General features: G+C 37.1%; 2 protein-coding genes across 3 annotated transcripts in view; both read left to right on the top strand.

Moving 5' to 3' along the window:
- The window catches only part of sntg2 (syntrophin, gamma 2), a 78,626-nt gene extending 77,195 nt beyond the window's left edge, over window positions 1-1,431 (top strand). The window contains exons 17-18 of one of the 2 annotated variants that reach the window (XR_014625758.1): window positions 61-536; window positions 618-1,431. Coding sequence is in view for 1 of the 2 variants with exons in the window: in XM_084393581.1 (XP_084249707.1) it covers window positions 61-192 (132 nt within the window). In the remaining variant the exon portion in view is untranslated. Of the gene's footprint in view, window positions 1-60 lie in introns of both variants that reach the window. The other variant, XM_084393581.1, reaches the window with a different exon arrangement.
- A 6,732-nt stretch (window positions 1,432-8,163) lies between these two features.
- Window positions 8,164-17,367, top strand: part of tpo (thyroid peroxidase) — a 45,647-nt gene continuing 36,443 nt past the window's right edge. Inside the window, exons 1-3 of the mRNA XM_084393580.1 lie at window positions 8,164-8,393; window positions 12,386-12,515; window positions 16,546-16,737. Of these exons, the coding sequence (XP_084249706.1) occupies window positions 8,308-8,393; window positions 12,386-12,515; window positions 16,546-16,737 (408 nt within the window). The 5' untranslated portion in view covers window positions 8,164-8,307. The remainder of the gene's footprint in view (window positions 8,394-12,385; window positions 12,516-16,545; window positions 16,738-17,367) is intronic.

Raw genomic sequence — 17,367 nt, 5'->3', positions numbered from 1 at the left:
ATATTTTACTGTAGTTGATATGAGCGAGAAACGTCCCGTTAACGGAGTCTTTTCCAACAGGAGCTGGAGTTTGCGAATCTGACGGCTGTCCTTCACTGCATTCACTCGTTCATCGCTGCTAAAGTGGCCACGGTGGATCCCGTCTTCGTCAGCAGTCAAAGTCTCACGCAGAAGTACATGTGCAACAGCTAGAAACATCTGTCCAACCTCGTCTGGTTCTCCGATTTTATGCACAATATCTATCAATATATCTAGTCCTTGTTATTTTTGTACGAATCTTCTAAATTCAGAACGACGTTCAAGGAACACTTTGAGTAGATGATATTTTGACATGCATTGAGTTATGATTTCTTTCCTACCTACTAATATGATCAATCATGTGCTTAACCTGAACTCATATTGATTATGTAGCAAAGCAGATGCTGATGTACGGCATTATAAGTTGATGCATGAACTGCATTTGACAATTTTACAGGGCAAAACGGGTGAAACTTTCAGCTGTAAAATCAACCAAACTTTGGCCAATATATGACTTTGTTCTTTTGCCCTTTTGTTTTTTTATTCAAAACCTCTTAATTTAGCACTCAAACCTCAAACCTCTTAATTTAGCACAATAGCAAGTCATATATACGATTTTAATGTCAATTCTGATGGTTCCCTGCATTTGAATGAAAGTGCTGCCTATATTGAACTGAATTTGATATGTGTTAATATGAAGTAGTGGTTTGATTAACAGTAATTAGACAGTCTTGCCAGCTACTGTCCTTGAAAAGTGAGATTTTCTAAGATTCAAGGTCCCTGATCTGCTGTTCTATTTAGTTTGATGTTATTCCAGTTCTTTTCCAAATAAAGGAATGATTAGTTCACTGCTGACCCAATACGGCATGATTCTTGTGTGGCTCCAGAAAATGTTTATATGTAAAAACGTGTATATACTAGTTTATGGTTAACTACATAATAAAACACAAGCAAATAAATCTGAATGTATAGTACATTTGATTATATAACTATATATTCACATATTTAAATAATATTCAAATCTGTCTGCTTCACTATCTATCGTTCTATATCGTTCTATCTTTCTTTCTTTCTTTCTTTCTTTCTTTCTTTCTTTCTTTCTTTCTTTCTTTCTTTCTTTCTTTCTGTTTTTGCCAAGGTCAAATTGATCCTGAACAGAGTAATAACATTACAATAATTTGAAGGTAAAATACGACTTTACATTTATTAATTTATATAACCCTCAGGTATATAAATCTGAAAAAAATATATATAGTACATTTGATTATAGAACTATTCACTTTTATTAGGCTACTATAGATTTTCCAATTTTATAAATAAATTGCATTGATTTGTTTGTTTGTTTGCCTGGGTCAAATTAATCCCAAACAGAGTAACATATTAAAATAATTATGAGGGGAAATAATTGGTTAATTTCACAATGACTATTATTTTTTACACATGCAATCAGTCTTAACAGAACATGACGGATAATTACCATTATACCACAACACACTGTGGTTAATTAATGATTGTCGGTTCAATTAATTTGCAGGTTAAAACCAGCGAATCATGAACATAAAATGGCATGTGCATGCAGCAGTTTTGATAGATAATAACGGACGTTAATGTTTTAAAATGTTTGATTTTCTAGAAATTATGAAAGCAAGTGAATGTAAACAAATAATAATAATGTGTCAGAAACCTCATAAATCAGTGAAGCTGTCCGTTTGGTAATCCTCTCATACTTCACCGACTCTTTGAAGAACAACAGCCCTCGTCTCAGTGTTGCCAGACGTAGGATAATTATCGTATTTGTACGATCATTTTGACCTCTAAAAATCCCATAATGTATGATAATTTCAAAATGTTGTGACACTTCAAATGGTGGTCGTTGTAATCATACATACGGATTCTATACTTATTGATCTAGCTGTGGGTTCTACGTCTACCATCATCATCATGATTGTGAGGAGAACGTGAACGTGGTGTTACGCATGTCGTCCATCTTTTGCCGTCCGTCTTCTTGGCCAATCATCGTGGAGAACGACTCTCTCTCTCTCTCTCTCACAAGTTTTGTTCTTTTTGTATATTGTATCCAAAGTTGTATAACATTAACATGTCATCTCTGTATGTTTGCAAGAAGAAAAAAGTAAAATAAAGTTTTAAACAAACAAACAAATAAATAAATAAATAAATAAATAAATAAATAAATAAATGAATGTTAACGGTCCTACCGCGGCGTTTTATAGGTCCGTTTTTTTCCAAGCTAAGGGTGATAATTTAGTATTTTTCAGGTCTTGTCAAAAAGTTGTTGGTCTATAAATAGCTGTATTCTGTAGCCTACGTTTGACTTGTGTATGATAATTCCAAATACGATCATTCTGAGCTTCTGGTACGATACTTGGACATTTCCAATCTGGCAACACTGCCTCGTCTGAAGCGCTCGACACGAGTCAGTTCCAGAGGCGGAGGAATAAACATCTCGAGTGATGAAGGAGAAAACATCTTGATTTATTCAGCCAGCAGTGCTGCTTTGTGTTGAAAACACGTCAATGTCCCCTCTGTAGGGCTCTTGAATCGCATGAAGAGCTTCAGGAGCCACAGCCTTACGTCAGATGAGCTGGTGTTTTTGTATGTCAAGAGTCATTGACGCCAGTCTCTGACAGTGTTGTTCTGTACATGTACATGAACATTAGATCTGTGTTTACTCATCATTCAGCTGTTTTATTCCAAGCCAGTTATTAGTGGTGTTTGTTTACTAAGGTAAGCATGTTAATATCGCTCTTAAGGTGCGCTCATGTTTACTTCGAAATCAAATCCAGTCAGCGAAATCCACACGATTTCACAACAGATGTTTTTCACTGTGTTTGAACGCTGTTTGGTTTGAAAGTGAGTTCTGTGTGAGCTGTGCTTTATTGCTGAACTATTAACAATACATAATGCACCATTTCGCCCACACTAATTCGCTAATATGTCCGCATCTGTGTTTAGTGTTAGTGATTTCAACAAAATGGCAGGGAGAAACCACCTAGAAAGCACACAAAAAAAAATTCATAAAAAATGCATCAGCATATTGAGGCTGCTGCACTCTTGTATTCTTCGGACAAAGTAATTGTAATCTATCACTTTTATTTATGATATTTTTATAGGTTGTGTGACATGAATTCTCATAAATGAATCTTTTTACAGCCTTTTAGATGATTATACTTGTACAAAGGACATCAGATCAAGTGCAGTTACTCCCAATGAAGCCTTGTGAAGCCAATGAAGATCTTTAATCTAGATTAATGACTTGACTTACTTTAATTATGGATCACTGTCCAGCCAAAGATCTTCTTTCAGAATTGACTATTCAAATGAGTTATGCCAAAATCATCAGGTCATTCCTCAACTACCGCAGTCATACAGCTCAAATAATTTGTTGAGTAGATTGAGAAGAGTTCACAGATGGACATTTCCCTGAAAATTAGATGATGATGGGTCATTTATTGGAATATTTCAGCCAAAAATGAAAATACCGTTTGTAAATGATGACCGAATGGTCTGTTTTAGGTGAACTATTCCACTATTCCACTAAGAAATGTCATGTTTGAAATCTACAAAGCAAGCTTTAGCAGATAATGATGATTTCCAAGTCCTGACAGATGCTTGACATGAGCTTGTGTTGTGTTTAAAGAGGGCCACTCCAGCGACACGCTTCATGAAGCAAGAGCCTTGAAAAGCAAGAGTTTTGTTGGAATCAGCAGAGTTTGACTGTTCACAGTCAGTGAGCAAAACCCCGTACAGACGTGAACACAGGGGAGAGCGAACACAGCCGGCTGGAAAAACACACACAACCGCCTCGCACAGACCAGAGGTAGGAACTCTAGATATCATTACAAATACATCTTTATGTTTTTAGAAAGAAGTCTCTTCTGCTCGCCAAGGCTTCATTTGATCAAAAATACAATGAAATACTATTACAATTTAAAATAGCTGTTTTCTATGAGAATTTATTGTAAAATGTAATTTATTCCTGTGATAAAACCCGAATTTTCAGCATCATTACTCCAGTCTTCAGTGTCACATCCTTCAGAAATCATTCTAATATGATGATTTGATGCTCAAGAAACATTTCTGATGTTGAAAACAGTTCTGTTCCTTCATATTTTTTCGATGAATATAAAGTTCTAAAAGAACAGCATTTATTTGAAATAGAATCTTTTGTAACATTATAAATGTCTTTACTGTCACTTCTGTGTGTCACAATTCAATGTGTCCTTCTTGAATAATTAATCTAAATCTATAAATACATGTGTGCGCGTGTTACAGTGATGTATCTTTTAATTTTAAATAAATTATCTATATTTTTAGCTGTAAGGGAATATCTGGATCATACAGTAAAAAATGCAACTTAAAAAGTAAGTGTTCATGCTGCCTTAACATTTTAAGTTTAGTCAACTCAAATAACAGCCGAAACAAAACTTTGTTGCATTATTTTCTTGTCATAACTGTAAAGCTGCTTTGAAACAATCTGTATTGTATAAATGGCTATATAAATAAAGCTGACTTGACTTGACTCAAATATCCAAGTTGTCACTTACAAGTTGACTAAGCTTAACATTTTAAGGCAGAATGAACACCAACTTTTGTTAAGTTTAAACTACAATTTTTGTAGAGTGTAGTTCACCCTAAAATCAGCAGAAAATATATATTGCATGAATATAATTAAATTAGGCCCTTTTAACACCCCAAATTCACAGTATCCCACTGTAACACAAAAGGATCTTAATTTAATTTTACAATTGTAATGTAATGTATAATTGTATATGTGCGTAATAGTATTTGTTGTGCTAAATTTAATTGTTGCTGAAAAAAATCATGATTCCAATGCTATTATAATGATGATATGCATACAAACAATGTATGATTAGATAACATAAAATAACAAAAAGTTTACACTTTTGACACAATATTTCTCAAAATTAATTTAAATTCTTTATGCTTTTGAGGCAAGACTTGAAGATTTCTTCTTGAAATTCATATATACTTAAGTAATAAAATGCATTTCATAGTTAATATAATTATATATATATATGTGTGTGTGTGTATTGTTTATTTAGATCACTTTAGTGCCGTAGATACAGAAAAGATAGTGTTTAATCATTCTGTGATGAGTGTATATATACGCTGCATGCAACACAAACAACTTTCAATGTCATGAGACATTTTTTGCCTCATTTTCAGTTAATTAAAAGCATTTTTCTTTTCTCCCAGGTCAGAGATGGCTGGCATTCTGATGTGTTTAACCTCTCTCATGATGAGCACAGATTCATCTCAGCGTATGTGGCGTCTTTCACATATACTGTACAGTTCCGCATCTTAGACGTCTATAAATAAGATGTTCTGTAACACTTTCACGCCAGTCCCGATGTTGATGATTTGTGGGTAATTGCTGTTCTTTCACAACAAGTTTGGTAGCAACTAAGCAAAGACTTTCGAATGGGATTCGGTGGCAATTACCAGAACTCAACACAGAGTCTCATTCTTACAGCCAGCTGGAGACAGATTCATTACGGGTTATTTTGTACCTGCTGACATTTAGTTTAGACCCAATTTTCCAAACACATCTGGTACCTGACATCTGGAGCCAAATTTTTGTAATGACATCTCCTGTGGTGGCCCTTGGGATATTTCCCAAGAAATTGCAGGTCTCGACACGTATAACAAGAAGGTCAGATGCCGAGCGGGACAGCATTGTTATGTTACCGTCTTCATGTACAAAGTAGATGGGTTGTTGGTTAGTTTTAGAAAGCATGTTGTATAATGTTTGATTCTCTCCCAGCGGGGAATGCCGTCTTTCCGAGTGTGAATTACCTCACACAGCGGTCTGGATTTTGGGCTTCAGACGCGCCTCACGGTGTGTTTGTGCTGTTTTGGCCCCACAGGAAGAGCGTGGCTTTGATGCGCTTGTGCGGGCCGCATAATCAGAGCTGACAGTGGGACGTTTCTCGAAAAAAACACTGCGTTCTTTAACCAGGCACGAATGCCAAGACGTCAAATTATGGCCCGTATTCATAAGCCCACCCTAGAGACATTACATTAATGTAAAACCTGAGTGAATCTGAATATTCTACATTTTTCATATCACTGAAGGACATGAGCAGTTTAATTAAATTTTCAACACCAACACTTTTTATCTGCAATGGCAATGTGGATTTCTGGGAGGATTTGTCTTGACGTCTGTATAATACAGACGCAGCCTCGTGCAACAACTGCGACATAACAAAAAAAGAAGCACCAAGTGAAATATATTAATAATAATATATGTGTGTGTAGCTAACGTTCTGGCAAGATACTCTCAAAGTCATGAACAAACATTCTTCTATAGTAACATTAATAGAACGTTCCTTCAAAGTTATCTGGTCTTTAATAATGTTCTCAGAACATGTTCTCATGGAATGTTTTAGTTGGACGTTTGTCTAACATTTTTTTAAATGTTACTATTTGGAATTCAGAATGTTCAGAGAACATTTAAATGTAACAGTCTCATAATGTTTGCAGAATGAACGTACACTATAATGCATTATAAAGCTATTCATAATACAGTGTACTTTATAATCCATTATTATCTAAATTAAAATGCATTATAATATTCACAGATTCCTTGTTACATCTGCAGTTGGTTGTTTGTGGTGTTAAGTACTTTAACTTTCTCTGAAAACTAGTCATTCCCGAGAGCTTGATTATATCTTCATTCCAAGAGAGTCTTCAGATGGTCAACGCTGCGCTGAATCGAAGCGCACGAGGGTAAACAACAGTCTGTAATCATTGCTATCATCTGAACTCATTTTGTCTCTGGATGTAGTGAGGAAAGATGGTGTTTTCCTCTGAATGGCAGGTTAGATCCTCAGACGTCCCCTTCACAGATGTACACACTCTCCAGACAGGGATCATCAGAAACACAACACATCTGCAGATCCGCCGAGATCTTTCACATGACTTTAGGGCTTTTAAAGGAGAAGGTGAACAGGAGACAGAGGAGATCACTGGCTGTGTCAGGTGAGGCGAGCATACGTACTTGACCAAAGGCCGTAAACCGCGTCTAGAACTCAATCTTCTTCACAATGACGTGTGCTTTTAAACCACTGAGCCTAAAAATCGAACTTTTTACATTACATTTTGGCCATTTCTAATTATTACACTGCAAACAAATGTTGCTGCCTTAAATTTTTAAGTACGATCAACTTGGATGTTTAGGTCATTTCATCTTAAATGGCATTAAACTGATTTGAGTTCAATCTTGAATTTTGTCATTAAAAAATAAATAAAGGGGTGGTTGATTATGTTAACTTTAGTTAGTGTGTAATGTTGCTGTTTGAGCATAAACAACATCTGCAAAGTTACGACGCTCAAAGTTCAGAGCAAAGGGAGATATTTGCTTTTAAAGAAATCGCTTTTTAAGGACTACAACAAACGGCTGGTAGAGACTACACCACATTCCTCCAGGGTTAGTGACATCACCAACCCTAAAATTTATATAAACCCCGCCCCCTGAACACGATTTATAGATTATCAAGACAGAATATGCTAATCAATGATTAGAAGATAGTTAACTCCACATCAGCTACATAAATTTAAACATAAACAAAAAGGTTTTTGAAATTTTCAGGACACAAGCTGTTGAAGCTCCGCCCCCTGTGCCGGGAGCAGCAGCTCATTTGCATTTAAAGGGACAGACACAAAAACGGTGCGTTTTTGCTCACCCTCAAAAAGTGCCAATTTGAACATGCTATATAAAAATATCTGTGGGGTATTTTGAGCTAAAACTTCACATACACACTCTGGGGACATCAGAGACTTATTCTACATCTTGTGAAAAGAGCATTATACCACCCCTTTAATGTATTTTGATGAGTTAAAGCAATGTTGACCCCAAAAAGTATTCGGACAATCAAACACGAGTTTGTAAATCGCATTAGATAACAGAAGTGAGGTTAGTAAAAGCTCTTGCATTTGAGCCCAGATGACGCTTGATCTAATGTAATGACATTTTTAAGTGTCTAAACCCTTTTTGGGGCCGTTGCGGGGTATTAGCGTGTTATTATGTATGGGAGATTCTGTCCAGCTCTATAACTGTGGAATAATGCATCTCCGAAGTGCTTTAAATGTCAGATTTAATCCATGCACAAGAGTTGATGAGAGCTGCCGCATCTACGCTAGACCTCGGCACACTGTTTACTCTTCAATGTTTGAGTTGCTCTCGTAAACACATTAACTCCTTTTCAAGAACTCCTTTCGGTGAAGGCAGTGGAGTGGATAGCAAACATGTCTGGATGCCCTCAGCGTTTTCAGCCCAGCACCTGCGCCACAGGAGGAAAATACCGCAGCATCTCTGGAGTCTGCAATAACAGGTATCTCACTCCCATCTTAATCATTTATCCATAATGCAGCTGGAGGCAGTCTGAAAGCACAGGAATCAGACTCTCGGTTACCTGCTCCGTGGCCTTTGTGAAGAGAATCAGGCCGATATGATAAGATGACCCCGCTTCCAGACGGGTCAGAGCTTTAACCAGACAAACAGCTGCTGAAAATATCACTAAACAATATAAGAATAATGTCTAAACCTTAAATATTCAAACCCACCCACCCGGGTCACGAAAGACGCTTTCTTTTATCTACCAGCTGCAACTGCAATGAAGGACGTGCTTCTATTGAGCTGATGCTGTGTGCAATCATAAAAACGTATTTTTAATCGTAATAAACTCAACTTTTTCTGTATGATGCATGTGATTGATTTAGTTTCATGGAAATTATTTTTGGTTTTCTGCACTGGCTCGGCTTGCAAAATTCATTGCATTAATTTTACATTTGCGGGGGGAAATGTACCATGTCCGTCCAGTTCTGATGCATCAAATTATCTATATATTTTTAATGCAAAAACATCATTAGCTCTGAGTAAATGTATCTGAATGAGTAGTTGGACGTGGTGTGACATGCTGTACTTCATTTAAAACTATTTTAAACATTTCTCCAAATCTTGTATAATTATTACCGGAGCTTGACCAACTATATAATATGTGTCAATCCAAAATCTAGGGACTAGAGTATCACACAGACTGGATGGTGGACTCTTTTACACTTGAGACCATACAAAAACACACAGAATACCCTAGCAACGCCCTAGCAACGCCCTGACAACAACTTCAACAACATAGACACTGTTATTAAGCTGAATAATGACACTATTGTCTTTCATCATTGAATGAACAATTCATTCATCATTCATCATTGACTCTGTTATCTTCCTGTGTATAACTGTGAAGCTGCTTTAAAAAGAGTCTGAATAAAAGTGCAATACAGTAATACAGTCAGTACTGTAAACAGTGCTATATAAATACTGTGTACAGGCAAACTTCACTCACATCTTCTCTAGTCTAGTTATACATGAAGTTTTTATAGTGACCAAAAATGTAATATTTGTACTATGTTTGTGACTAAATAAGAGAAATGCATACAAATCTGATGATTAAAAAGGAAGAAAAGCATGTGTGACGGTTTTGTAAGTAATGTAGGAAGTGTAATAAGTTGAGTATATGAAAGTGCCTGTTATGTTAAGTCAAGTCAAGTCAAGTATATTTGTATAGCGCTTTTCACAATACAGATTGTATCAAAGCAGCTTCACAGTATTAAATTAAAATAATACAACAAGGTTTGTTTCTAGTGGAATTTATTGATAAAATCAAATTAGATATCCAGAATATCCCCAACTGAGCAAGCCAAAGGCAACAGTGGCAAGGAACCGAAAAACTCCATCAAGTGACCTAATAGTGTCCTAAAACTCCATCAGGTGACCCAATGGAGAAAAAAAAACCTTGGGAGAACCCAGGCTCAGTCGGGGGCCAGTTCTCCTCTGGCGTTTATTAACTAGAGGCCGGATTGTAATTTGGACTGTAAGATTAAAAATATTATATGAATGCCTGGCTGAAGAGATGCGACTTTAATCTAGTTTTAAACTGGGAGAGCGAGTCTGAGCAACGAACAGTATCAGGAAGGCTATTCCAGAGTTTTGGAGCTAAATGTGAAAATGCTCTCCCTCCTTTGGTGGTTCTGGATATCCTAGGTATGACCAAAAGCCTTGAATTTAGTGATCTTAAAGAGCGCGATGGATTATAGGGCGATAGAAGATCCGTTAAATAGACTGGAGCTAAGCCGTTTAGGGCTTTATAAGTCAGTAGCAATACCTTGTAATTAATACGGAACTTTATAGGTAACCAATGCAGTGATGATAAAATCGGTGTTATATGATCATATTTTCTTGATCTAGTAAGAACTCTAGCGGCGGCATTTTGGACTAACTGTAGCTTGTTAATTGAGGATGCAGGACAACCGGCTAATAAAGCATTACAGTAATCTAGTCTCGAGGTCATGAATGCATGAACTAACTTTTCTGCATCAGAAACTGATAGCATATTACGTAGCTTAGCAATGTTTCTAAGGTGGAAAAAGGCGGTTTTTGTAACATATGAAATATGATTTTTGAAAGACAGGTTGCAATCGAGTATAACACCCAGGTCTTTTACTGTAGAGGATAAAGTAACAGGACATCCTACTATATTAAAGTTGTATTGCGAGAGGTTTTGTGGGCGGTTTTTTGAACCGATAAGTAGTACCTCTGTTTTGTCTGGATTTAATAAAAGAAAATTACGCGTCATCCAATCTTTTATATCTTTAACACACTCTGTCAATTTGGATAATTTATCGTTTTCATCTGGCCGTGATGAAATATATATTTGAGTGTCATCAGCATAACAATGGAAACTAATTCCATGTTTCCTTATAATATTTCCAAGTGGCATCATATATACTGAGAATAATAGAGGGCCTAACACAGATCCCTGCGGCACTCCATAGTTTACTGGAGTTATGATCGATTTTTCTCCATTTAAATAGACAAAATGGTAGCGGTCAGATAAGTATGATCTAAACCAGCTTAATGCTTGTCCTTGAACACCAGTATAATTTTGTAGTCGATCTAAGAGTATTGTGTGATCTATAGTATCGAACGCAGCACTAAGATCAAGTAAAACTAGTATTGAGATACAGCCTTGGTCAGAAGCTAAAAGTAAATCATTTGTGATTTTAACGAGCGCAGTTTCAGTGCTATGGTGCGGCCTGAAACCAGACTGAAACTTCTCATAGATATCATTTTCTTGCAAGAAAGAACACAATTGAGCGGACACCACTTTTTCTAATATTTTAGACATAAATGGAAGATTTGAAATGGGTCTATAATTTGCTAGGTTATTATGATCTAATTGTGGTTTCTTAATGAGAGGTTTTATAACTGCCAGTTTAAATGTTCTTGGAACATGACCTAAAGATAAAGACGAGTTAATAATATTAAGGAGAGGCTCTTCCACTACAGGTAACACTTCTTTCAGTAGTTTAGTTGGTATCGGATCTAATAAACATGTTGTTGTTTTAGAGGAAGTGATAAGTTTATTTAACTCTATTTGTTCTATAGTTGTAAAGCACTGTAATTGTTCTTGCGGGGTGATAATTAAGGCTGAATTATAAGGCGCAACTGAAGATTGAACGTTTACAATTGTGGTTCTGATGTTTTCTATTTTCTCAGTGAAGAACTTCATAAAATCATTACTACTAAACTGTAATGGGATATTTTGTTCGGGTGATGTCTGTTTATTTGTTAGTCTAGCCACGGTGTTAAATAAAATGTTAGTTCAAAAGCACAACGCATTGACAACTAAAAAAGAACATTCAATGAGAAAAGAAATTTCAATATTTGTTTCTATTCAGTGAGAGAATGTATGCATTGCATTGAGCCAGAATATGAAATGCATGCAAAGCCATTATTAGTCAGGTCCTGTAATCTTTGAGATCATGCAATGCAGTGTTACAGCCCTTATCCAATGCAAGGAAGGACAAATAATGTGAGAATATTGTATTGTGCATTGACAAAATCATGCATTGCCTGTGAGCTCTCTGTAAACATGCAGTACTTTAAAGGTTGTATCAGCGATTTCAGGCCCAAACATAAATGATCACATTCATCTAATCTTTCCCAACGATCCGCTAGCTGCCCGCTCCATAAGCATGCCGTCAAAAAAACGTGTCTCTGTAGGCAGCCTAGGCTCTGAGATCTGCACACAAAAACAGTTGGTTTCACCACCACTCAAAACCAAAATAAATAGTGTTCCAACCAATCACCGACAGGGGTGGGTGTTGTGAGATTTGACGGCTGCACGCGAAAATCATTTATGTTTGGGCGTGAAATTGCTGATACAACCTTTAATACCGTTTGTTTTGCTGTTTCCTTGAATTCTTTAAAACTGTGATGTCATGAGACCATTTCGATCCCATCCATTCATACTGTGTTCTTTAGGAAGAACCCGCTTTGGGGATCAGCCAACACCGGCTTGGCCAGATGGATCCCTGCGGAGTACGAGGACGGAGAAAACCAACCCAAAGGCTGGAACGCTGGACGCCAATACAGCGGCTTCCCACTTCCTCTGGTGAGCGGCACAACAATATACAGAATACATGGAAGAAATTACTAGAAATAAGGTGCAAAATAACGTGATTCGCTGGGGGATTTATTTATTTATTTAAAGCTGCAGTCCGTAATTTTTCATCTTTGTCGCCATCTCGTTTACGTGGGTTGTGCCTCGGCACGGCACAGCGCGGATGAATCCGATGTTTTGAGAAGAATGTGCGTCTGTCAGTCGCCGCCGGTGTGGATCCTGCCATTCGCAATCATCAAAATTACGCAATATAGCCTATACTAGCCAAGACTCTTCTTTATGTGGACAAATGTGACGTGATGACACAATATAGCCTATACTAGCCGAGACTCTTCTTTATGTGGACAGATGTGACGTGATGACGCAAAGACATGCTTGAATTTCCTGCGGAAATCCACCAGTACCACTGGAGTTAAAAACATTATTACAAGCTTACCGTGTTGAATCGAGCTACGGCAAGCAGAGAGTTCTGAACACTGGCTGGTGATGTACTTGCACAAACATTTAATTTGGATCATTTTTAACCCAAAAAAGTTACTGACTGCAGTTTTAAATTAAAAAAGGGACCGTGCACATTAATCAACATTCATGAATATAAATGTACCCAAATTATCCCGAAGGCTAGTTTTCATTGGTAGTCCCTTTGCCAGATGTTAATATTAGGCCTAAAAACTAGAAGGAATGAGTTACCTTGAATGAAATATGCAAATGCTATGCAATAATAAATTAAAGCTATATATATACAGTGGGTACGGAAAGTATTCAGACCCCCCTTAAATTTTTCACTCTTTGTTATATTGCAGCCATTTGCTAAAATCATTTAAGTTCATTTTTTTCCTCATTATTGTACACACAGCACCCCACATTGACAGAAAAACACAGAATTGTTGACATTTTTGAACATTTATTAAAAAAGAAAAACTGAAATATCACATGGTCCTAAGTATCCAGACCCTTTGCTGTGACACTCATATATTTAACTCAGGTGCTGTCCATTTCTTCTGATCATCCTTGAGATGGTTCTAAACCTTCATTTGAGTCCAGCTGTGTTTGATTATACTGATTGGATTTGATTAGGAATGCCACACACCTGTCTATATAAGACCTTACAGCTCACAGTGCATGTCAGAGCAAATGAGAATCATGAGGTCAAAGGAACTGCCTGAAGAGCTCAGAGACAGAATTGTGGCAAGGCACAGATCTGGCCAAGATTACAAAAAAATGTCTGCTGCACTTAAGGTTCCTAAGAGCACAGTGGCCTCCATTATCCTTAAATGGAAGACGTTTGGGATGACCAGAACCCTTCCTAGAGCTGGCCGTCTGGCCACACTGAGCTATCGGGAGATCCAAAGATCACTGTGGCTGAGCTCCAGAGATGCAGTCGGGAGATGGGAGAAAGTTGTAGTAAGTCAACCATCACTGCAGCCATCCACCAGTCAGGGCTTTATGGCAGAGTGGCCCGACGGAAGCCTCTCCTCAGTGCAAGACACATGAAAGCACACCTGAAGGACTCCAAGATGGTGATAAATAAGATTCTCTGGTCTGATGAGACCAAGATAGAACTTTTTGGCCTTAATTCTAAGCGGTATGTGTGGAGAAAACCAGGCACTGCTCATCACCTGTCCAATACAGTCTTAACAGTGAAGCATGGGGGTGGCAGCATCATGCTGTGGGGGTGTTTTTCAGCTGCAGGGACAGGACGACTAGTTGCAATCGAGGGAAAGATGAATGCGGCCAAGTACAGGGATATCCTGGACGAAAACCTTCTCCAGAGTGCTCTGGACCTCAGACTGGGCTGAAGGTTCACCTTCCAACAAGACAATGACCCTAAGCACACAGCTAAAATAACGAAGGAGTGGCTTCACAACAACTCCGTGACTGTTCTTGAATGGCCCAGCCAGAGCCCTGACTTAAACCCAATTGAGCATCTCTGGAGAGACCTGAAAATGGCTGTCCACCAACGTTTACCATCCAACCTGACAGAACTGGAGAGGATCTGCAAGGAGGAATGGCAGAGGATACCCAAATCCAGGTGTGAAAAACTTGTTGCATCTTTCCCAAAAAGACTCATGGCTGTATTAGATCAAAAGGGTGCTTCTACTAAATACCGAGCAAAGGGTCTGAATACTTAGGACCATGTGATATTTCAGTTTTTCTTTTTTAATAAATGTGCAAAAATGTCAACAATTCTGTGTTTTTCTGACAATATGGGGTGCTGTGTGTACAATAATGAGGAAAAAAAATTAACTTAAATGATTTTAGCAAATGGCTGCAATATAACAAAGAGTGAAACATTTAAGGGGGTCTGAATACTTTCCGTACCCACTGTATATTTTAATTAAAACTGCTAATTCAGAATATAAATATACTATAATGGTGTGTAAATAATAAAACAACACTGAGACCAATGTGGAAAACTACTGTTTTTCAGCCTGATTTGAGGGGTTAGAATTCACACTCGACTTCTGTGAACAAAGCCCCACCTCCTTTGATTTGATTAGACCGGCCTAAACATGTAACTTTGTCCATTTCTAATTATTGGTAATTTATAATTATGGTAATTTCGCAATATCTATGGTGGTTATGGCAAGATATTTTTTATTATTTTATTTTATTTCTTTTCCTTTCCTTTCCTTTCTTTTCTTTTCTTTTATTTCTTTCTTTTTTTATTGTTTTATTCGATTATTTCTTTAGTTTAGTTTATTCTTTTTTCAGTACAAATATCTAAACATTCTTAAATCATGATACATTTACTTGAGAAGCAAAATTATAATTATTTAAAAAGTATGTTTACTGAAAACAAAATATTTAAAATGAAGTGAGTTTTGCTGAAAACAAGAACAAATATCTGCCGGTGAGGTCTGAAAAATAAACTTGTTTTTCCTATGTATTATGTTTTAATTTTCTTACCCCATTTGCAGACAATTTTTGTTGTTGTTTTGTTTTAAGCATAAACTCACTTAATGTTGATACATTTTCCCTTAATATCTTTAGTCATTCTGCTTCTCAAGTAAGAACGTTTAGATATTTGTACTGTAAAAGAAGACAAAAATGCAAACATGAAGTAATAAACTGATGATGGTGGTCATAATCATCATGGTTTTCAGGAAATGGTGTGAATGAACTGATAAGAGAGTTTGAGAGAGCATTAGAGCTTGGTGATGTTGTGCATCAAATCATAGCATACTTGTTTGCTTTGCATACATATAAGCAGATTTATAATAAAAACTCTGTGAACGTCTGCCAAATAAGCTTGAGAATCCGTTCCATATTAAACAGCCTGATCTCACATCTACCTGTGACACATTGGCCTTTCCCTGCTCTATTATCGCATTAAAAATGCAAAGCTATGCACGCTGTTTTAAACATGCACAACCTCTACTTTCCAAATTCAAAGAAAAACGAGCATCTCTGCCATCGTGTCTCACTGAAACAATTTTTTTATAATGAGGCGAAGGCAGCAGCACTTCAGTGCAAGAAGTTTCCTGACAAATGTTCATATTGTCACATCTCACATAGTGCAGAGACAGCTCGCAAAAACACTTCCGTCTAATATAGCGCTTTAATTGCTAGTGGTTTTAATGACATTTTAACAGGTAAACAAACTCTGGCAGAGGGGTATAATGAGACTACACACACACACATCAACATATCAGGGGTCGTTTTCATGCATTTATTTTATTTACCAGAGCAAATCCCAATGTTTTATATGCTCAAGCACAACTGCATCAACTTAAGGTGTGGTGTTGAGAATAGTTTAAGTGCAAAGGTTTTTTTCTTTTGTTTAGTTTACTGTAGTTAGGGTTATGAAAGGGTATTTTTTAAACATTAAGTATTAACCTTCAACTTATAATTATCAAAGGTGAAATCCTCTGACTTTAAATCGAGGAAAGCACCTTCAGAAAATGTAAAATCAGATTATGTCTATATATTTATGTTCAGTAGTGTTTGAGATGATCATATTGACGGCAGTGGGAGAATATGTAACTGGTCTCTTTTGATTTGATTTCTGTATTTAAAGGTTCGAGAAGTCAGTAATAAAATCATGCGTGGCTCCAGCGTGTTCGTCCTGGAGGATAAGGTTTATTCCCAGATGCTGGTGGACTGGGGCCAATACATCGACCATGACATCTCCTTCACACCTCAGAGCTCCAGCCGAACCGCGGACTGTCTGAACACCTGCACCAATGCCAACCCCTGCTTCCCCATACAGGTATAACCCAGCCTGGCTATCACCAGACCAAGCTCAGTCTTTTAAGATTGAACATTAGTCTGGGGCGTCTGCTCTGTATTTTCTACCGCACAAGTGGCGTGATCAACGGGCATAGTTCAAATGACCAGACTTACGATCCGGGTGACGTACTTTGCAGCGAAAACTCCAGGCAGGAAACGTGTCAACAAACGTGTTGGTTTGGAGCACTGATCAGCGGTTTGTAGAAGCAGCAATGGCTTCGAGCGATTTTTTTTTTTGCTAAACTAAAGAAGCCATTGAGCATTGTCGAGAGGTTAAAAGGAATTGGATTTGATTAAACCCGCCAATAGCGCGCCAGTTTGTGATTTGTGACAACAGCCAAGTTGCAGACATTTGACTAATGATTCATATTTGTTGTTTCAACCTCTTTGTGCGGCATTAAACTTTTAAGTTTAGTCGACTTGAAATGTGACTTTGTACTAAGTGACAATTTGGATATTTGAGTTGGCTAAACTTAACATTTTAAGGCAGCACAAGCACTTACTTTTTTAAATTGAAACAAGTATTATTTTTATTGTTATATTTTCAGTTTTCATTTTAGTAATCTTATGTGCCTTTGTCATATAATTTTTTTTATTTTTTATTTAATTT

This window comes from Rutilus rutilus (assembly GCF_951802725.1).
Source record: "Rutilus rutilus genome assembly, chromosome: 21".
In the NCBI taxonomy this organism is placed as follows: domain Eukaryota; kingdom Metazoa; phylum Chordata; class Actinopteri; order Cypriniformes; family Leuciscidae; genus Rutilus; species Rutilus rutilus.
This window is presented reverse-complemented; position numbering and strand designations above follow the sequence as displayed.